The 23,029-nt window shown below is 35.9% G+C and overlaps 1 protein-coding gene and 1 non-coding gene across 2 annotated transcripts; both read right to left on the reverse strand.

Moving 5' to 3' along the window:
• Positions 1 to 1,009: 1,009 nt before the first annotated feature.
• NT5C1B (5'-nucleotidase, cytosolic IB) lies at positions 1,010 to 23,029 on the reverse strand. Its single transcript, XM_049784663.1, has 9 exons — positions 22,942 to 23,029; positions 21,286 to 21,375; positions 19,851 to 19,988; positions 17,553 to 18,065; positions 17,101 to 17,268; positions 15,680 to 15,809; positions 11,686 to 11,808; positions 11,098 to 11,279; positions 1,010 to 1,339 (listed from the first exon to the last, which is right to left on the reverse strand). Exons 1-9 carry the CDS (start codon positions 22,972 to 22,974, stop codon positions 1,010 to 1,012), a joined length of 1,707 nt encoding a protein of 568 aa, XP_049640620.1. The 5' UTR covers positions 22,975 to 23,029.
• LOC126024795 (small nucleolar RNA SNORA51) lies at positions 9,288 to 9,420 on the reverse strand. Its single transcript, XR_007500897.1, has one exon. It is a non-coding gene; the product is annotated as a small nucleolar RNA SNORA51 (small nucleolar RNA).

Here is a 23,029-nt window from a genome sequence, read left to right on the forward strand (position 1 = left end):
CTAAGACAATAAAAATAATAAAATATCAAGATATTATACTTTGTATCATATCTTTAAGAAGTGGCCAAGGACTCCTTTATGGCATTAAAAGCATCACATTTAACTTATTAGACCAGAGCAAAAGCTTTGAGAATAATCCCCAACAAGTTTCAGTTATCCAAGGAAATTCTGTTTTAGACTTATCCTGATAGAAATTTCTCAACATGAATGAGTAGCTGATTTATTTCTGACTGAGCAATGTCAAACTTGTATGACTCATCTAAGTAGTTTTGTTTAGGCCACACCCCGTAATGCTCAGGGGTTACTCTGGCTATGTGCTCAGAAATCGCTCCTGGCTTGAGGGACCATATGGGATGCTGGGATGGAACCAACGTTGGTCAGTCCTAGGTCAGCAACATGCAAGGCAAACGCCCTGCCATTGTGCTACCATTGTGACCCCATATTATTCTAATTTGAAGGGTGATTTTGGTCACTTGTGGCAAGACTAAGAAACTATATGAATGCTAGATATTGGACCCAAGTTGACCTCACGCAAGGCAAACTTCCTACTCTCTTTACTATTGTTCTGGTCCCTTTCACAAATTAAAATATCAATGCACTTTTACCTTTGAAGACCCATTCTATAATACTGTAATAATTTGTTCTGTATACCAATATCTAAAAATGAGCTGTAGTTTGTAAAATTAAGTTTTGAAGTGGCCCTTTCAGCATTCAAATATGCAACTTATAAACTTGACCCAGTCATTCTAATGACTTACCTAATAAGATAGGTAGAATGAAATCCATCAGCATTGACTGATCAGATAGATGTAGCCTGAAGATGGTAACAGGAGGATTCAAGGTCTTTTCAAAAACTCCAAAGAAAACCTTTCTACATGAACAAAGTTCTAACGTCTAATCTTCTAAAATACCTTTGTAAATACCCTAGAGAATCCAAACGAAGTAGCTTCTACAATACCAGACTCATTGCACTATTTCTCCTCATCTTTGATGTCAAGTGCTCCCACCCCTAATTGTTCATTTTTTGACTGCCGTAAGATTGATGAGGTGCGTTGGGGTTAAATTTTTGGGGTCCTTCAATGCGGAACATGTGGTCATCGAAGAAAAGGTGAGGCCGTATCTTCGCCAAAATGGGACCTTTGGAGGATCCTGCTAGGAAAAGTGCTTCATCTATTTCTAGACCCCAGCGGCGAAGGGTTTTTAGCACACGTGCACCTGAGCTGGCAGCACTCCTGGCTGTAACGAGGTAGGTCCTGATTGGGCAGAGTAAACGCTCATCTTTGGCATAAAATTTCTTTTGCATTCTTCCCAATTCTTCTAGAAAGCCTTTCATTGGAATCTGTAAAAGAAATAAATATATGTCACTGCTGTGATTCAGGAAGCAAAGGGAATTGACCACTTAAAATTCATAGGCTTGTAAGAGCTGGTAAAAAGATAAGAACAATTCACTAGTGGTGAGACATACAGTGTTATATAACTACAAATGCTAAAATATCCTGCCTTTGAATGGAGATATTTTCTTGTACTAAATTGTGCTTATATTCACGGAATTAGTAAATGTGACAATATATTATCTAAACACAATTTAAGTGTAAATGATTTGAAGTTTAATAATTTTATAAATAATTTAAGTGAGGGCAACAATGAAAAATAGGATTCTTGATACTCTCCCTCACTAAAATGTCTATCACTTGCCCTTACTTACATTTTAGTTTTTATAGTTTTTGTTTGGGGACTATACCTGTTGATTCTCAGGGTTTATTCCTGGCTTTGTCCTCAGGCATAATGCCAGGCAATGACCCCAGGTTGACTGTGTGCATGGCAAGTGCACTATCTACTATACTATTTTTCCAGCACTTCACATAAGCTTTTAATTTGCTATTTTGTTAAATTAACACCTGTATATTGTATGTTCAGTGGTTCAGTTCACTTGAACAGTTGTTCACTAGAGCAATCTACAATTTTTCTTTATAACTTCACACTTTTATCTTTAATTTCTTTGAACACATTGTGTTTGGAATACATGAAATAAAAAATAAAACTGAATTGGATTTTGGTATGTAAGTCAATCTTTTATTTTAGTTTTGGGGAAAAACCCAGAAATTTTCAGAGGTGGCTCTTTCTTAGGAATCATTCCTGGTTTGATTGGTGGACCATATAGAATGCCTGGGATTGAACCTTGGTGATCAGCTGTGTGCAAGACAAACACCCTACCCACTGTACTATCGCTCCAGCCCAGTGTGAGTCAATCTTAAAGTCTTAAATTCTAAAACTTAGTTATTTTTAAAGTCCAATTATTATTATTATTACACATGTAGTTAATGGTTTTGCCATATTTTGCCATATTTTCCATGATTAATGATTATTAAGATTATATACTAACATGTCATTTTGTCTTTCTTCTAACAATGTTGTGTTTCTTCTAACAATGGGGAGGTTTATATTATTTCCTTCTACTGATTGCCTTTATACTATAACTTTTAGTTCCTCAGTTTTCTTTCTTAAATGTAAGGTTTTAATTTCTTTTCTTTTCTTTTTGGCCACTCCAAGAGGTGCTCAGGAGTTACTCCTGGCTCTGCTCTCATAAATCGATCCTGACAGGCTCTGGGGACCAAATGGGTTGTCGGGGATCAAACCCGGGTCAGCCTTGTGCAAGGTAAACACCATACTTGCTGTACTATTGCTCTGATCCTAAAATCTAGGATTTAATGATAATGAAAAAGTGACTTTGGACTCTTTTGTCATCTATTTTTGTTTGTTTTTCATATTTATAAAATTATTACATTTTATTTTTTAAATATGTTTCTATTAGATTTGAATTGTATTCACTAATTGTATATTATAACTTATAACTGTAATTCTAAAAGTTTTTCTTCCATAATTTTATAGTTTTCATGAGCATATATAATTTCTATAATTTTCAATATTTTTAATTTAAACAGTGACTTTCAATGCTGTTCTTAATACAGTTGTCTCAAGCATTTAACATTCTATCTAATATTAAATCCACCAACTTTGAGGCCTTCCTTTCTCCATATTCCCTGTTCCATCTATCCCTGTTTACTGACTTCATACTGCCCGTTACAACAAGATGGCAACATGATCTTATCAAAATGAATGTCAGAAGACTAATAAAATTCATTATGTGATGATCATTTTATCTTAAATTAGTGTTAGGAAAGTCTGAGGGTTTGCTGAGCCTGTGGTGCTAGTTGATCCTTCTGTGTTACTGATTTTAGTCATTGAGCATGGTAAGTTTCTATATAATTTTGCATCAAAATTAGTCTGATCCTGGAGAGATAGCTGGAGGTAAGGCGTTTGCCTTGTGTGCAGAAAATCTGTGGTTCAAATCCCCGCATCCCATTTGGTCTCCAAGCCATGAACCTGGAGCCAGGAGTGACCCCTGAGCACTGCCGTGTGTGACCCCCCGCCCAAAAAAAAATTACTTTGATCCTAGCAGGCTGTAAATTTGAAGATGCAGGGTCACTTTTAATATATTTAAAGCATTTAACAATTTATTTCTTTTAAGTTGCTTCCCTCTATGGCTTTAGCTTCATGTCTAAATATAATCAATACCCATTTATGCCTTTGGGCATTTCCAAATTTGCTAAAAGATGACCTCCAATACTTGTCCCTCTAAAAAAATAACATGAAAATAACATGGAAATAATAATATGACATATTATTAACTATTAACTATTACACTATTTTACTTTTAATTGATCAAAAATAGAAAATCCATGATTTAGATTCTTTCTCTTCCTTCCTTCCTTCCTTCCTTCCTTCCTTCCTTCCTTCCTTCCTTCCTTCCTTTCTTTCTTCTTTCTTTCTTTCTTTCTTTTCTTTCTTTCTTTCTTTCTTTCTTTCTTTCTTTCTTTCTTTCTTTCTTTCTTTCTTTCTTTCTTTTCTTTTCTTTCTTTCTTTCTTTCTTTCTTTCTTTCTTTCTTTCTTTCTTTCTTTCTTTCTTTCTTTCTTTCTTTCTTCTTTCTCTCTTTCTTTTTCTCTGTCTGTCTCTCTCTTTTTTCTTTCTTTCTTCCTTTCTTCCTTCCTTTCTTTTTCTTTCTTTCTTCATTTCTTCCTTCCTTTCTTCCTTCCTTTCTTTTCTTTCTTCCTTCCTTCCTTCCTTCCTTTCTTTCTTTCTTCCTTTCTTTCTTCCTTTCTTTCTTCCTTCCTTTCTTTCTTCCTTCCTTCCTTTCTTCCTTCCTTCCTTTCTTTCTTTCTTCCTTCCTTCCTTTCTTCCTTCCTTCCTTCCTTCCTTTCTTCCTTCCTTCCTTTCTTTCTTCCTTCCTTCCTTTCTTCCTTTCTTTCTTTCTTTCTTTCTTCCTTCCTTTCTTTCTTTCTTTCTTTCTTTCTCTCTCTTTCTCTCTCTCTCTTTCTTTTTCTTTCTTCTTTCTCTCTCTCTTTCTCTTTCTTTCTTCTTTCTTTCTTTCTCTTTCTTTCTTTCTTTCTTTCTTTCTTTCTTTCTTTCTTTCTTTCTTTCTTTCTTTCTTTCTTTCTTTCTTTCTTTCTTTCTTTCTTTCTTTCTTTCTTTCTTTCTTTCCCTCTCTCCTTCTTTCTCTCCCTCCCTCCTTCCCTCCCTCCCTTTCTTCCTTTCTCTCCCTCTCTCCTTCCCTCCTTCCCTCCCCCCATCTCTCCCTTCCTTCCCTCCTTCCCTCCCTCCCTCCTTCCCTCCCTCCCTTTTCTTCCTTCCTTCCTTTTGTTTTTTGGGCCACACTTGGTGACGCTCTCAGAAATCGTTCTTGGCTTGGGGAACCATATGGGACACTTGAGGATTGAACCCAGGTCTGTCCTGGATCAACCACATGCAAGGCAAAGGCCCTACCGCTGAGCTATTGTTCCAGCCCCAATTTAGTTTCTTTATTGTTATTTTTTAAGTTGTGTTCTCTCTTTTGCAATTGAGTGTTATGCAGAAAAATTTCCACCCACTTATATATTTATGTGATTTCCAGATAATTATTTTTTATATGTTTAAAGTTTAATTATTTTTCTAGGAGTTATCTCAGTGATTAACATTTTATTATGCTATTGCATAGTATGGACTTTGTAATATTTTACTAGTTTAATAATCCATTAAATTTTCTTTTTTGGTAGGGACAGAGTTTGGGTCACACCCAGTGGAGTTCAGGTTACTTCTGGCTCTGCACTTAGATATTGCTCCTGGCAGGCATGGGGGACCATATGAGATGCCAGATTCGAACCACTGTAGTCCTGGATCAGCTGCGTGCAAGGCAAAAGCCCTATGACTGTGCTATCTCTCTGACTCCCACCATTAAATTTCTCATACTGAAGATGTTTTCTTGATGTATATTCTTTTTGTTTGTTTTGTTTTGTTTTATTTTTTTGGGCTACATCTGGTGATGCTCAGTGGTTACTACTGGTTATGCTCAGAAATTGCCCTTGGCCTTGGGGGACCATATAGAATGCCTGGGATCAAACTGAGATCCATCCTAAGTCAACCAAAATGACCTACCGCTGTGCTATTGTTCCGGCCCCAATATATTTTATATCAATTGTTCTGAGCCCTCTCTTCTTCCATGTGAAATATGCTTTTAGTTTTTTTGAATTGTTGGTTTAATTTTTCTAATAATATCTTTATTTAAGCACCATAGTTACAAACATGTTATTGTTGGGTTAAAGTCATATATTTTTAGTATTTTTCTAAGGTATTCATTCATGTACATGTTAAATATTCTTTATTTGTGATATGTTTTAGTTTTTTTAAAAAATATTTTTCAATTCCATTCATTTTGGAGTACTAATATTTTATCATTGCTTCCCTTATTCTTGCATTTAACTTTGTGAACATACTTTAGTAAGTTTTGAAAGTCCTATTAAATATTTAGTGTAAATTTTCACTTCTAATTTGGCAACATTTCTTCAATTGATAACAATTCATTTGATATTATATATTTTTTTACATTTTTCTCATGATATATTTTTATATTATCTGTGTAGTCTAGCTTTTTATCTATCACCCAAATAAAGGTTTTCCTTGAAACTGTAGTGCAGGATGGTAAAGACCAACATTTTTATACAGACTGTTCCTACATTAAAAATAGTCCCTCTTCTCTACTCATGAAAAAAAAAATTACTGAAAGTGTGGTTTATCTAACTTTTTTTTTTAACTCTTGCTTGCAATATTTTTTTTTTTGGTTAAAGGAGAGACTTTGGGTCTCAAAATGGTGGTGCTCAGGGGCTACTCCTTATTACTGTGCTCAGAGCTTATTCCTGGTAGTGTTCTGGAGACCATTTGCAGTGTCAAATATTGTTGTTTCTAACTTAAAAATAATTCATGTCCAAAAGGTGAGGAGTATTTATTTAGGTATATCATGTGTAACCTATAATCTATCTATCTATCTATCTATCTATCTATCTATCTATCTATCTATCATCTATCATCTATCTATCTATCTATCTATCTCTATTTTGCATGAATCTATGTAGATATCTTATGTAAATATACACAAATATCTGTAACATATAAAGTTGTATATATGTTTTATGGCAATAACAGAAAAGTAGAGAGGGTATAGTTTTTTATCATCAATTCAAACCAGGTATCAGAATTCACCTTTATTATTATAATTGTATATTTTATAATGTATGGATATGCATAATAATGCAAGTATATAATTTATAAAAAGAAGAAATATGAAGATTTGGGAGCTAACTCAGCAATTTAAATTTGCTTACTAAATGCTTTTGTTTAATTTTATATCATGAGTAATCTTTGATCACTGAGGGGGCAGCCCTGACTATCACTCAGTGCCACTCCCAAGCTAAAATAGATAAACAAAAAAGAAATATGGAGCCAGGAACAACATATATCCTTGTCATGTATGCAGCCAAGCCAGGGTGAATTCTTGGAACTAACTACATATGGTCCTTTGTGCACAACCTGAAGTGTTATCTGAGTACAGTTGGGAGTAATTCTTGAGTACTGCTAGGTGTGACCCCATAATATAAAATATATATATCTAGCAGAAAGACAAGATAAATGGTGAAACTTTTCTTAGACTAGGGACATAAAAAATTTTTATTAGTTATGAATTAAATTATGACAAAAAAGAATGCCTATCTTCTCCATATCACTAAGCTAGCTGATAGAAACTAACAAAGACTTGATTGAAAGTTTAAAAAAAAGCTTAAACAAGCAGGAATGTTGTTAAAATACTTTAGCACATTAAAGAAATTTTAAATCTGGGTGAAATTAAGTAAAATAATAATAGTGCATGCTAAATTGAATTTTTTTATTTATTTCATTCATTATATTAATTATAAAAGAAGAGGGATATCCATTACGAGGTAAAAATACTATTTAATGAAGCTTCTACTGTCCCTCTGCTATGATATGAAGATCACTAAAGATTCATAATGTTACCAAAACAAAAGATCAATAAAGTTTCAAGTTAAATTCATAAATATTATCAGAGACATATTTGAAAATAAATGACATATATAATTGTAATGAAAAGTGAATGACATGAGTAGACTAGTGGCTTGAACAGAAATGGAGTGGAAATGATAGAAATAGTTATTATGGTACATAAAGAATGCCTTTTATGCTATTTTACTAGAATCCACATAACTGAGGGAAGGTTTGGTGAACTTGCAGAAAGATCAACAAATTACTTAAACTTAAAAATAGAGGGAAAATATTGGTGGAAAAGCAACATATTGAAATGAATTTATTTGTGTATACATACACCCCTCACACACTTTATTTAAGCAGTTGAAACCAATGAATATAACAAATTTTTAAAGTAGCAAGAAAAATTTCAGGCACTTTGCACATAGAAAGAACCAAAGATACATTTTAAATAATTTGTTGAAAGAATATGCATCATAGCACAATGGACAAGCACCTTTAAATCTATTAAGTGGGGCCAGAGAGATAGCACAGTGGGAGGGCATTTGCCTTGCAAGCGGCTGACCCAGGACCAATGGTGGTTCGAATTCCTGCATCCCAAATTATCACCCATGCCTGCCAGGAGTGATTTCTGAGCAGGGAGCCAGGAGTAACCCCTGTGCGCTGCCGGGTGTGACCCCAAAACAAAACCAAAAACACTATTAAACGAAAGTACAGAAAATTATATACAATACAACAAACATTTTTCAGAATGAAAAATAATAGATTCTGAGGCAAAGAAAAGTAAAAACATTTTGGCGACCATGTATTTTTAAAAGTATAGATTTTTATTTTTATACAAAACCCATATGCTTTTGTTATACACAAAGTAACGTAGATTGCTGTAAATATTTGAAGCAAGGGTGAATGCAAAATACATTTTATTATATTACTATTATTAATATATCATTGATTTTTATTAATATATTAATAGATATTATATTCATCATAAAGATAATAGTTAATATATTGATGCTGGTAAGGCAATTTGTGATAACACAATATTCAATTGTAAGCCTTAAGGTGTATGCACCAGTGTCAATGTGTTAAATAAAAATAGTGTTATGTTACAGGTTAAAGTAAAATGTACGCATGTACAGTACATGGTGGAGAGAAGTTCTAGCATCAATTTCAATAACCATGTCAACTTCTCTCTACCAGTGTTCTAATGTTCCCTAATTCTCGCCCCACTCCTCAACCTGCCATCTTAACAGGCACATGATTAAGTTTGATAGTTTTAGTTTGAATCTTATGTTTCATTGCTCTTAACTTTTCAGTAAAGCCTATGATTTGAATATATACCATGCTGATTTACCAGCATATCTGAAGACACTGACCATTTCGCTTATAACTTCTCTTTTTTCATCTTCTCCTTCTCCCACTTAATTCTCCCTCTTAATTTCTTTCTTTCTTTATTCTTTTCCCTACTTTGAGGTCAAGGTTGATCTAGCATTTCTGTTTAAAATATTGCATTCCCTTACCAAGTTATTCTATATACCACGGATCGTGAGGTCACCCTGTGTCTTTCCTTCTGGACTTATTTCACTTGAAGTGTTATTTTCTATTTCTGTCCAGGCTGCAGAAAATTGCATGCATTTATAGTTCTTTGCAGCCATATAGTATCCCACTGTAAATTATGTCACATCTTCATAATTCACTTATCTGCTGTTGAACATCTAGACTGATTCCATAGTTTACCTATGTACTAAATGCTCCAATGGACAATGATGTGTATAAGTCCTTGTAAATGCATGTTTTATTTGTCCTTGGGGTAGAAATCTAGCTGTGGAATTGAGATTAATCCACACAATAATTTCTATTTTTTTATTAGATAGATCCATCTGGAAAAAGTCTAGTCCTTATATAAAAGTTATCCCTTTTTTGTCCCCCAATTCACAATACAGACCAAGCAAAGGGCCTGGGTTGAGGTGTATATGGGGTGCATGTACTGTACCTTCTCTTTTTATACAGTCAGTGTAAAGAACACAGCCTGTGGTAAGAATTGGGAGGCCTTATCTTTTCTGTTTATTTTTTATATTTTTAATATATATATAAATCCTTCACCAGTGCAACATTCCCATGACCAATATCCCACGTGTCTTTCCTCCCCAAGGGAGAAAAGTTATCCCTTTTATGTAAAAAAAAAAAAAAAAAAGTGAAACTAACCAAATAAAACACACACACACACACACACACACACACACACACACACACACACACACACTCACTCACTCACTCACTGAACACTTTTTCCATTGGGTGATGCATAAAAATACTTATAGAAATGCATTAATTAGGGCCCGGAGAGATAGCATAGCTGCGTTTGCCTTGCAAGCAGCCGATCCAGGACCAAAGGTGGTTGGTTCAAATCCCGGTGTCCCATATGGTCCCGTGCCTGCCAGGAGCTATTTCTGTTTGTTTTCTTGTTTTTGTTTTTGGGCTACACCCGACGTTGCTCAGGGGTTACTCCTGGCTGTCTGCTCAGAAATAGCTCCTGGCAGTCACGGGGGACCATATGGGACACCAGGATTCCAACCAAACACCTTTGGTCCTGGATCGGCTGCTTGCAAGGCAAACACCGCTGTGCTATCTCTCCGGGCCACTGCCAGGAGCTATTTCTGAGCAGACAACCAGGAGTAACCCCTGAGCACCGCCGGGTGTGACCCAAACCCCCCCCCCCCAAAATGCATTAATTAGCGTATTCTCTCAATAACCTATTTTGTGTTTTACAATTTTAGTTGTTTAATGCAAGAATGATTTAAAATATGGGATAATTTATGGTGCAAAATCCCAGAGGATTAAATGCTGTTATTATCCTGAAGTAATTTTTAATTAAAAAAAATAAAACTTAAAAATCTTTTTAGTGGGCCGGAGAGATAGCATGGAGTTAAGGCATTGCCTTGCATGCAGAAGGACGGTGGTTTGAATCCTGGCATTCATATGATCTCCAAGCCTGCCAGGAGCGATTTCTGAGTGTAGAGCCAGGAGTAACCCCTGAGTGTTGCCGGGTGTGACCCAAAAACCAAATGAATTATAATACTAGGTTTATGCTGCAAAGGAAACTTATATAGAAATATGTAAAATACTTGTATAAATGCACATAATCGATTGCTTTCTTTGAGATTATTGAAACTTAAATGAATGATCCATCTAAAATTAATTTTCCATAATTTAAGATTCAGAAATTAATATTCAACTTTTTTCAGAGAATTCAATGTTCTTTTTAAATTTCCACTAAGGAATTACTGGTTTTGTATATTTCAGACCATGATTTTCAACACTACAGGAATGGATTGCAAAAATGCTAAAACATTAAGTTAAATTGATTAGGCATTATTAGTAATAAACTTCTTTAAATATCAACTTTTTATTAAATTCTAGCTCTTAAGTGTGCAGATTTTCACAATTAAGCAATGAATTGGGAAATAATACACTAAGGATTCTATGTATACTTTTATAGAGAAAATAATTATGGATATGAATCTTAGAAACATTTTCAAAAGGACAGATAAGGTTGGTAAAATAATACTAAATACAACAGAAAATACTTCAAGACGAGAGTTCATAAAAGAAATAGGGTGTAGGTGAAGAGGGAGCTGCCTAAAAATAATTTAGGTCACCACAATGAATATTTTGTCTAAATATTTTTAAAAGGTAGAAAAAAATCAGTTCTACACTCTTAAACCTACCTGAGCAGGAGGCTTGTTCTCACATAGACTGTCATGATAAAACTTATCCAGCCCATGTTCCTTAGCAATATGCTCTCCTTCTTCAGCAAAGAGAATGGCGTCCCCATCAAAGGCCACACGGAGCTGTGTGTCACAGTAAGTCATGTCCTTCGGTCCCTCATACATTGTTGCAGCTGCTATCCCTGATAGAGCATAAAGATTTATTATATCCTCAACACAAGTTATCACATAAATAAAGGTAACACTTTCCTAGACCTGTGTTTTCTCTTTGGCTATAACTTGACTCAGTTCTTCTAGCTACACATCTCTAAACAATGTTTTACACTACTTCCATTTCTTTAAGAGATGGCTAAATAATAAATAAAACAAAATAAAATTAAATTAAAATAACACGGTTTGCAGAACAATCCTGAGGAAGTTTGTCTCCAAGAAAATGAAAATCCTAAAATACAAATTTAAGGGCTGCCACTTGTGTGACCACCTTAGAAAAAACATACAGCAAACACTTAAGCCAAATAAAACATATGTAAAGTCTAATGTGATTAGTAGAGGAGACCTCTTTGTTAAGGAATGAGGAAAACAAAATACCTTCTTGTACTGCTTCCTGCACTTTTTCACAATCAGAAGAAAGGTAGAAATTGGTGAGATATGCTTTCAGATAGCCAATGGGGCTTTTGCCCCCAGTCAAACAGAAGCGGTCAATTAGTAGTCCTGTTGTTGAGAAAGAAAGGCTGAGTTATGGCACAGAAGGAACTTAATGATATACTCTCAATGCAAACGTAGTTACCCTTTGAACATCGAATGTCTGCTGATACTGAAAAATTCACTGAGAATGACAATGTCTCAGCAGTTTTATATCAGAAGGTAAATAGATCTTATTCATGATCATTCTGAAGAACTTTTATATATAGGTTACACCAATGTATTTCCTTTTTGTTTACTATTTTGCATCACATACAGCTGTGCTCAAGGCTTACTCCTGGCTCTATTCGTAGGGTTCACTCCTGGAATAGTTTTGGGGTGACCATGTGGGGTGCTGGACATTGAACCTGGGTTGACCACTTGCAAGATAAGTGCTCTACCTGCTGTACCATCTCTTTTGAGTCCCAATTTACTCTTACCGCAATGTTTTGGCAAGTATCATCTTCATTATTGAAAAGAAAATCTCATCTAAGTAGCTTGTGTTTCTAATGACTCCTTTTTATTACTGTTGTTGCTATTACTTTTTTCATTTTAAATTGAGACAACCTATTGTTTCCCAGGGAAATCTTTTTCTCTTTTAATTGATATAACACTTGTTTGCAGTTTTTAAATTTATGTATTTTAGGGTACAGTGTTACCACATCACTTCAGCACTTAAAGTGCCCAGTACTCACCCTTTCAGTCCTTCCTTCCACCCTTAAAATTTGCTTTCTCAAGTCCATCTAAGGGTTTATTTTTAGTAACCATTGTCTATTTCTTTGATTTATTTCTCTGAATACCTGATATGAGATCAAAAGTGCCTTTTCACACTCATTCAAAAGTAAATAGGCACCTCAAGTATACCCTTCTAAGTGCTGAAATCCCTCTACTCCCCAAAGATTGGTTTCTCCTTCCCACAGACTTTGTTCCTCTAGTTGCTGCTCTTCCCTAAGGAAAATGCAGATCTGTGATCAAAATTTAAGATTTTAAATTTTTTGTTTCCTTGCTTTATTTCCAAATTATTCAATATGAATGAAATAATCTGATAGTTGTGTTTTTCTTGTTGACTTACTTTGTTCAACATTCCAACCTATAAATTCATTAATATTTTGTAAACTGTATGAATTCATCATTTTCTAGTAGCTGAGTTGTGTTGCTTTGTGCAAAAATACATATAAATTAATTAATCTGGTCCCTGGTGCCTGGCTTCACAGTTATTTGTAGAAAGACTGTGAAAGTCTTATTTTCTCTAACTTTCTCAACTTATTGAAAAGACCACTTGAGGGGTGACTCAAATTTAAGTGTCATTCTATTTTTATTTCCTGATACTTTGTGAAATTATTAGAATACAAAAAGTTAATATACCATTAAATCATTTTCTAATCAACAATGTTTAAGAAAAAACACTAGGTATTAGTGAGTTTTACAAATTAGATACCCATTACACTATGCGTATTTTATAAATGGGTACAAGCCAGGGTCACAGTAGGTGGAAACTTGGCTTATGAATGGCTGACCCAGTTTGCTCCTCAGAGCCTCATGGTCCCCAAAGCACCAAGAATAATCTCCGGGGCCGGGCGGTGGCGCTAAAGGTAAGGTGCCTGCCTTACCTGCGCTAGCCTAGGACGGACCGCGGTTCGATCCCCCGGCGTCCCATATGGTCCCCCAAGCCAGGAGCAACTTCTGAGCGCATAGCCAGGAGTAACCCCTGAGCGTCACCGGGTGTGGCCCAAAAACCAAAAAAAAAAAAAAAAAAAAAAGAATAATCTCCGATCATAGAGCCAGGAGTAAGCCCTGAGCATCTCAGGAATCATCTCAAAACAAAGCAAAACAAAAAAACCATAAAGGAATATGTCATCAGAAAGTAATTTGACTATGTAAATACAGAATCTTTATCAGATATCTTTTGACCTAAATTTAATTTTTTCTTCTAGATTTTTTTTTTGATTTTTGGTCCACACCTAGTGACACTCAGGTGACACTATGAGCTCAGAAATCTCTCCTGGCTTGGGGGACCATATGGGATGCGTGGGATCAAGCCTAGGTCCATCCTGGGTCAGTTCTGTGCAAGGCAAATACTCTACCACTGCGCCAATAAATGATTTATTTATTTATTTTTGGTTTTTCGGTCCACACCCGTTTGCTGTTCAGGGGTTACTCCTGGCTAAGTGTTCAGAAATTGCCCCTGGCTTGGGGGGACCATATGGGATGCCAGGGGATCAAACCGCGGTCTTTCCTTGGCTTGTGCTTGCAAGGCAGACACCTTACTGTTACTGTTACTTGCTGTCTGTTATTGTGTCATAATTCTGTGATGTTTGTTTGCATTTTTTAGATAAAAACTTTTAAATATTTTTCAGTACCAAATCAATTTGGGAAGAGGGCTGATGTTCTTTGAGCCACAGCATCCTAGATGACTCCCTAAGCACTGGCAGGAGTGACTTCTGACAGAGGAGCCAGGGTTATATATCATTAGATGTGACCCCAAAACAAACAAAAAGTCAAAAAAAATCAATACTTGGTACTGGAGAAACAGTAGGTTGGATAAAGTGCTTTCTTTGTAAGCACTTGGGTTTGATCCCTGGCATCTCTTATGATACCTGAAGCACTACCAGGAGTAATTGCATAACCACAAGTAAATTCTAGTATGCCCCTCTCAAGTTTTTTCTTTTGCATTTTATTCTTTGCTTTTAATTTGGGGCCACACCAGGTTACTCCTGGCTCTGCACTCAGAAATAACTCTTGGCAGGTCTGGGGAACCATTTGGGATGTCAGGGATTGAACTTGGTCAGCCACATGCAAGGTGAACACCCTATCCACTGTACTATCATTCTTGCATTTCCCAATTTTGACAATAAATACTCATACTTATAATATACTTTTTATTTTCTAAATCTATTTTTTTTAATTTCTAAAAATTCTTAAAATTTATTTATTTATTTTGTTTTTTTTTTTGGGTCACACCCAGCAGCGCTCAGGGGTTACTCCTGGCTCTGGGCTCAGAAATCACTCCTGACAGGCATGGGGGACCATATGGAATGCCAGGATTCGAACCACCGTCTTTCTGAATGTAAGCAGATGCCCTACCTCCATGTTATCTCTCTGGCTCCTCTTAAAATGTTTTTGAACACATATAGCAGTGCTCAATGTAATATATCTTGGTTATCTTAAGTTGGCCTTATTTAACCCCTTATTTAAACTTTACTTATACTTTAAAATAATATAAATATTTTAGTTTTGGTTTGTTTTTCATACCCATAGGACTGTTAATATCACTTAGAAATAGTTTCTTATAGTTTCTTAAGTAAAACAAACCAGTAAGTTGGGCAGTTTCATTGTAGGAAGAAGGGAGATTTTCTTTTAGAAATCGCACTTACAGAAATAGTATGAAGAAACTAGAGACCATCAAATTTTTCATGTAAAGATATAAAAAAGTTAATTTTGTTGGCATGAGCTTGGATTTAGTATATAGATATAATAGCCAGGAATGGCCATATTTTAAGAGAGGAAAGGAAAGGTGAAAACCTTTAAACCTTTAACATGTTTTTGTGGTGAGCAAGAAGTTTGATCACAAAGAGAAAACCTCTGGGTTCACAGCTCCTTGAAGTCAAGTTCAGAAGTGAAAAACATAAAACAGGGAAATATATTTCAGGTCCTGGAATTAAGACTTTGAAATTCACACTTGACAAGTTAAATCCAGAGCTTTCGGCCCAACTCTCTGCTGAAGTTAAAAAATGAACATGGTCTCTCTTGTTCTGACATAGGCAAATAAACATTTCTCACACCGAAGGGGGTGTCAGTATCAAAGACACAGCATTAGTTAGGCTCACAGTTAGCAAAATAACATGGCTTCTCTCTTCCAGAGCAGCAAGCTGTTCTTCCACATGGTATTTATTTTACTTACCATAGTGATTGACGCTGTTTATAAGGCGCACTCCCACTTGGGCATGGTTATTAGTCATCAGTACAATATCGAATAATTCCTGCTCATCAGGATACAGTTCACGGAGTCTGCAATTGACGTGCTGCAGGGCCTGCAGGTTACAAACATCAGTGGGTGTAAAGGCCAGACAAGGTGAATATTGGAAAACTGGAGGGAAAGGATCCCATCAGTGTCAAATTAAGACACTGAAGTTTCTTCCGTGAGTGATTATGGCTTCTTTAAGGCAGGGTTATGCCACTCATTCCTGCATTTTTACGTGACCTCAGTTAATGCTAACTGATAGGTAGTGTTCACTGAATATTATTTCTGCTTTGATTTATTATGATGATCTTTTGGAAAAAGAACGAAGGAGTAACTGCTTTATACTTTATACTTTCTTTGTGACTGGTAAATCGACTATCATAATTTTTTATTAGCTAAACTCAGTGATGCTCAGGGGTTACTCCTGCTTTGCACTCAGGTCATACTTGGCAGTGCTTTGGGGACTATACAGGATGCTGAGAATCAAACCCGGGTCAGCCATATGCAAGGTAAATGACCTGCCTGTTGTGCTAACACTCTGGCCTCTATCAAAATATTTTAATTGTTAACAATATAGAATAATTTATAAAATTATATATGGACCTTGCTAATGTTCATAATTGCATAGAGACATGCTAATGTTTTCTGTATTGTTCAAAATGTGTAATTAAGTCTGTGTTATAAGACTATCAATTTGGATTCTTTATGCATCTATCATGCCCCTATAGTTACTAACTTATTTAGTAATTATAATTATATTCAAAGTTTACATCTGCCATTTATTTCTGCCTGGTAATGCTGTTTTTGTGTAGTATATCATGTAATTTGTTTATGTTCATTATATAGAACTTCAGAATTATATGTGACATACATTTCAGTTCAATTCAAAGAATTTTGGCTATTAAAAATTTTAAATCTATGCTCCTGACAAGAGCGTATTACTTTTTTAAAAAAGTTATATTTGAAGACAAGAGAAATTAAACTTTGTTTTAAAAATTAATTTTTAATTGAGACATTTATAAAATAGTTGAATTTTAGGCTCAGCTAACTTCTGTTAATTAGAACTGTTAACTTCTTATTGTTTCTTTCTACTCTTTCTAGGAAATTAACAGAGTTCTCTTTCTATGTCATAATTAGGTCTTTAGTTAAGGGAGCTCAAAGGCCTCTATAGAGAGCTTGGGTTTGACTGTCCCTTCTCAACAGTTTGGAGACATCTGTAAAAGCAAAAATAACTTAAGGGCAAGTACAAAAGAATGATAAGATCGGTTAGGAATTATAAAGAAATCTAGCAGAGATCCCAAGTGTCCTGTGTCCTTTCCTTACCATCAAGGGTCCTGGTCCAAAACAGCGTTATAGCTTACCTTGACAAAGCGGAAGGCTGGACCAGGGGTTAGAATGACGTTCTCATTCATGAGCTGATATTCCATGTACTTTTCCAGACCTTCTTCTTCATAGACTTTCCTACCATCCATCATGTTGAAAAGTGTCTGGGATGATATTGCGATGGTGATGGCATGCTTGGGTTTGGGCTGCAGAGAAGAACACCAGTTGAAGGAGGACCATCATGCGCTCAAAAGGAATCAGGAATGGTCATATTCCAGGATAGCATGGGGAGACGGACAAATAGGGGCTCTGTTGGAGAGAGTCAAAGCTAGCAACCTCCAGTTTTCAGAAGAGAGGAGTGTGGAGGAGAAAAAAGAACACTGGGGACTTTTCTGAACCCTGGAAAGGAGGGAGTCTAAGCTGGGTTCAGGTTGGTGGGGCTTTGAGAGAGGGCACCTGAGCGTACCAGGGTGAAAGAGAGCCTGCTCACCGGCCGAGGTCGTGAGCTGCTCGGGGTCTTCTCATACAGAGTCCTCACAGAGGCCCAGTAGGCTTCTTCATCTTCATCCTCTTCATCCCGCTGCTGCGGTGGCTGCCTAGCCAATTCGGACAAGCAGTCTCGATCCACTTGAGGGCCGTACATGGACCTGCGTGGGGGCTGGTTATAGGGCGGTGGCTGATTGTAGGACTTCCACTCAGCGGGGGGAGTGCGGGAATAGTCACGATGCTGCACTGAATCCCGGCCGTCTCGCATATCTCGGGCACCATCTCGGGTACCACCGGGAGTCCATGTGTCCGGACTCTCATGCATCTTGCTGCTGCGCCGGGAGGAGATGGGCTGTGTTTGTGATTCCGGGGGTGTGGGAGGACAAGAATCTACAGGCTTGCTTGGTGTATGCTGCAAAGGTGCTGTGGCTGGTGAAGGTTGGGCAGATAGTTTTGGTGACTCTTGCTGGCTAGGGGAGGTAGATGAGGTCCTGGAGGTGGTAGAGCTGCTGGGGACCTGGTAATGCAAAATAGGAACCTGCATTTGATGTTCATCTGGAACGACTTTGCCCCCTCCCTCTGCCTCCCAACCACCCTAACACACACACACACACACACACACACACACACACACCTTAATTAGCAGTACTGGGGGTGATTATTTCAGCATTTAAAGTTAAATTAAAGTATTAGAGACTTTAAAATCGTTAAACTGCTTAATTATTTTAGCAATTTAATTAGCACTAACAGGGTCTAATTATTTTATTTCAAGATATTTACAGATATGATGTCCTGTTAAATTCTTAAGAATTCCATAGCCTATTTCAGTTTTAATTTCTCTTCTTTTTTTTTTTTTTTGTCTTATTTTTGTTTTTGTTTTTGTTTTGGGGGAGGGGAGCCACACCCGGTGATGCTCAGGGGTTACTCCTGGCTATACGCCCAGATATCTCTCCTGGTTTGGGGAACCATATGGGTCGCCAGGGGATCTAACCTCGGTCCATCCTAGGTTAGCTGAGTGCAGGGCAAATGCCCCATCGATGCACCACTGTTCCAGGCCCATAATTTCCCTTTTATTAGATAGATACATCATTTCTTTTTTGCCCCTTGACGGCTGAACTGAGTTTGTGAAGTTCTATCATCTGCTTCAGGAATATCTGTTTTAGTCAGAGACCTACAAGTAGAGCAGAGGGATTGAGAAAAGGACCTATTACTGCCTATTAATGTGATCACCAATCAATACCAAGAACAAGCAGGCCAAAAGACCCTGAAAGTAACTCCGAGCATCATCTCCACTGTTATCTCCAATGTTTACTAGAAGTGTTTACTAATTGATATATATAATTAACCTACTAGCATCCTCCTATATATATGTATATATATGTATGTATAAATAAATATATATATATATATATGTATGTATGTTACTAAGAGTTTGGTGAATAGAATTACTAGGAGATTGGTAGTAGATTAACTATTGACTTTATAGCTTCTTACGCTACTGGAACTCAATTTGAGTCAGCTTCCTAAATAGGAACTATTCTAGAGGAAGGAATCCTTTATTAATATGTGTGATACATTATGTCTATATGTTACTTCAGATTATTGCTTACAAGTTTCAAGAAACATATTCACATATTCTTGGTTACATTACTGCACCAATAGTTAAACACATAACTGAACAACTAGAAATGCATATTATTTTAGTGACTGAATTTATTAAAACATCTATTTATATGGAAAACTATTGCTTGTTTTTGTGAGACCAAGTCTAGTTAAACCTTCAAAGTACCATATAATCTCACACTCTCCAACAATTAAATTTTTTTCTGACTTTTAAACCTCTTTTCTGAGTCAGGTATTCAATAAATGTTAATACAATGAAAAGAGAACTCTATTTTTTAAAGATTTAATCGAGTGTAACATATAGACTTATAGATCCTATGTTTTAACTTACTATTAATGTAATTAAATTTATTTTAAATTTATTATTAATCTAATAAAAAGGCTTTATTTTTTAAAGATTTAATAATTGAGTGCACTATATAGGCTTAGAGATCCTAAGTTTTAACTTATCTTCATTAGCATTATTAATATGAAATATCAGCTATGTTCTTAATATGTTTTAGTTTATCATACGGAATATTTAACATTGATAGTTTTTTTGGTCTGGGAGACAAAACTAATTAAAACCGAGAAAACTTATAAAACAAACCCTGGCATAAACAAGCATTAATATTGACTTACTACTACTAGTTTTATTATTATTTTATCATGCACTCCTGCCTTTCACCTTGATCTCTACCTTAAGACTGGCTGTCTTGCTTCTGTGCTCGTCTACTGATGGAGCTCTTGTTGATGGGGTTCGTGAAGTTCCTGACCACTGATTTCGCAAGAGGTAACCTCGAGAGTCTGTCTTCGGCAATGATAAGTCCTGTGATCCCTTTGAAGGAGAGAAAAAACCCAAGGATGTAATGCCTCACACTACCACTCTTTTCTTGATGTATCTAACAGAATAGACATGTTAGACTAAATATAACAAGATCTTATGAGTTCTCTGGCTTTTGTAGCCCAAGGTTGTCTATGGCTATACTCTTCATGGTGTGTCTTACTGAAAAGCCATTTCTGAATAAATATAGTAGTATCTAATGATAAGGTATCTGTCCTTTATGACATAAGGTTATTTATGACCACTCATTCCAGAATGTATCTAACAGAAGAGACATGTCAGACAGAACATAACAGTACTTAATGAGATATTTGGCCTTTATGAGCCAAGGTTGCTCATGACAACCGTGGCCTTGTATTCTAGAATATTATATATCAGGCCCAATCCTAACATCTATGAAAAACATAAAGTAGGATATACCTAAAATAACATGCAAAGTCAAGGTGCTAACTGATATCCTCTTATATTGAACATAGTAGCATTCATTATTTTTCTTCCCCCATTTCTTTCTTTAGAGATTATACATATAAAATATGACATAGCCACCATTGTTCCCCCCACAGACTACAAAGAGAAGGGCAGCTGGTGTCTAAACAGCTTCAGATGAGCTCCAAGGCAGCTGAATATATGGGAAGAAATTTTTACTATTTCCTCTGGAGAAATGATAACAGAGGAGGCAATGAGAGGCAAGTGGAAGAGTTTCTGTTCCCCACATCCTTCCCCTCACCCAGATTGCCTATATAACTCCCCTCCAAAATCAATAGTTTGATCTATGCTCACCCTCAGATTGGTCATCTGTTGGCCCTGCTGCCACAACAGGCACATGTGAATATAAATACGTATTGTGCGGCAGGGGGTAAGAAGTACTGTTCCCTCAGCTGCACAAAGGCAGCGTCTACACGACGTGTGACCTCTCATGGGGCAACATCTCAGGATGTGATTCGGATTGCATGCACGTCTCATCTGAAAGATTGTGCAGAAATTGGTCAATGAAATGGCCAGAATCCCCTTCCATCCCTAAATTGAGCAAAGAGCATCTCCTACTATAGGTTAAGCAAAGGAGATGGTTGTGTTTCCTAAATCATATATTCTACAAGGGAATGTAGACTGCGGGGGGAAGTCAGGGGCCTGCTTATTCTAGATTTCCTTAGCCTATCCACGAGGATATTAGATAGCCCTTAAAACATATATTGACAGCTCATGCTCCTCTCCCAGAATTCCCAGTCCTGTAACATTTTCTATTACACTTTTTGCTCTGATTATTTCACCAACTTTAAAGAGATCAACTCACCTGAGTGTTCAGTCGAACTCCTGATTTCTCGGAATCCCTTCGTTTGTCTGAGTCTACACTGTCTTTTGAGTATCTTGATCCAGTTTCATTCTTGATATGGAAACAAAAAATGTTTATTAATTTTTAATATAAGGGACATTAGAAATCCTGGGTTTTAGAAAAAGATAAATAGATCAGAATTATTCTGTCTATATCCTAAAATTATCATTAGTATATAAACTCTAGCTCTATCTCCTTTGATAAACATGAGTAAGATAACAGAGAAAAAGTTTAAAAATAGGTATTTGTTGGTCTATATATTCTAAACAAGAAGAATTTACCACTTGAAACTGATATGAAAATGCTTTGGGAGAATTTTCTAGGGCTTAAAATTTGTATTAAAATGTGAATTTGTTCACACACTTCATTGTTAATTGCTGAAACTTTTCCCTTTTCCACGTATCATTACAATTTATGTTAACAAGTCATAGCTCCAATTTTATATGCTTTAAGTATCACAAAATTGTGATTTGATTTTAAAATAAAAGCCTTACTCCTCAGCAGTGTTTGCCTTGCAAGCAGCCGACCCAGAACCTACAATGGTTGGTTCAAATCCCAGCATCCCATATGGTCCCCCATGCCTGCCAGGAGCTATTTCTGAGCAGATAGCCAGGAGTAACCCCTGAGCACTACTGGGTGTGGCCCAAAAAACAAAAAAACAAAAAAGCCTTATTCCTATACATATAATTTTTGTTAGGCCTTGTTTATATTATCTAATTTTTATAGCTTGTTAAATTATATTTATTACTAGTAAACACAGGGAAGAACATACAGGAGATTTAAGAAGATAACTCACTGTATAAATTTGGTATGTACTCTAATTTTTTATTGCAGTAAATAGTATTGTATTTGGGCACTATTTGTATAATTTTATGCTGTTAATTACATCAAAAGCTATAATGTAATCATGTTTGGTATTTTTTAATATATGTATACATATTTAAGGTCCTCAATGTTTAGCATAGATTATGAGGACTTGAGGTTTATATTCCTCCTCATATGTTCTGTGTCTTCCCCAGGAAATATTTTCCCCAGAAAAAAACAAAACAAAACAAAACAAAACATTAGTAGTTGAGTTTGTGATTACAGAGACCTACTTTCTAAGAGCACTGATCAGTTGTCATGACCACAAGACTTCCTAATTTTTGACACAATTATTTAAAGTGATCTTTTTAAAACATAATTTTAGTTATACTTTATCTATGGATTCAGTCTGTATTCATTTGGATAGACAGATCAGGAGCCTCAACGTATCCTTCCTACTACTGATTTGCATGCACTATACTCAAGACTTTATTTCTGTTCTTAAGCCAAATGCCTTGTATTTGCCTTCATATCAGCCATATTTCCTTGCACAATTCCCTTTCTTTAAAGTTATTCAAAATCAAGCTGAGCATGATTTAGAAGAAATCCCTTGTTTCAAGAATTTGTTTGTGTTTCCTATTTCTTTTGAGTATACTTTTATCGAACACTGAATTGTATCCTGTTTATATATCTTATTTCTTACTCGACTGTTTTTTCATCAAAAGAAGTCTATTTTTCACCTTATAATTCTCACACGTGAGGAAAATTCTCTGATTTTCTTTGGCAAGATTCTAAACTCTTCAATTCACTTACCTTCTTTTTTGGTTTCAGAGATGTTTGACTCATTTCTTCAGACTTATTTTGTTGTTAAGCAGGTTTTTGTTTCCCCAGCTCCATTTCC

Source organism: Suncus etruscus, chromosome 12 (genome assembly GCF_024139225.1).
Source record: "Suncus etruscus isolate mSunEtr1 chromosome 12, mSunEtr1.pri.cur, whole genome shotgun sequence".
Classification (NCBI taxonomy): domain Eukaryota; kingdom Metazoa; phylum Chordata; class Mammalia; order Eulipotyphla; family Soricidae; genus Suncus; species Suncus etruscus.

Coding starts and splice junctions, on each gene's coding strand:
- NT5C1B (XM_049784663.1), bottom strand. CDS start 22,974: ATGAGTCAAACATCTCTGAAACCAAAAAAGAAG. Junction 19,989..21,285: donor GAGTTCGACTGAACACTCAG/GTGAGTTGATCT, acceptor TCTCCTTCAAAG/GGATCACAGGACTTATCATT. Junction 15,810..17,100: donor CAGCCTTCCGCTTTGTCAAG/GTAAGCTATAAC, acceptor TGTAACCTGCAG/GCCCTGCAGCACGTCAATTG.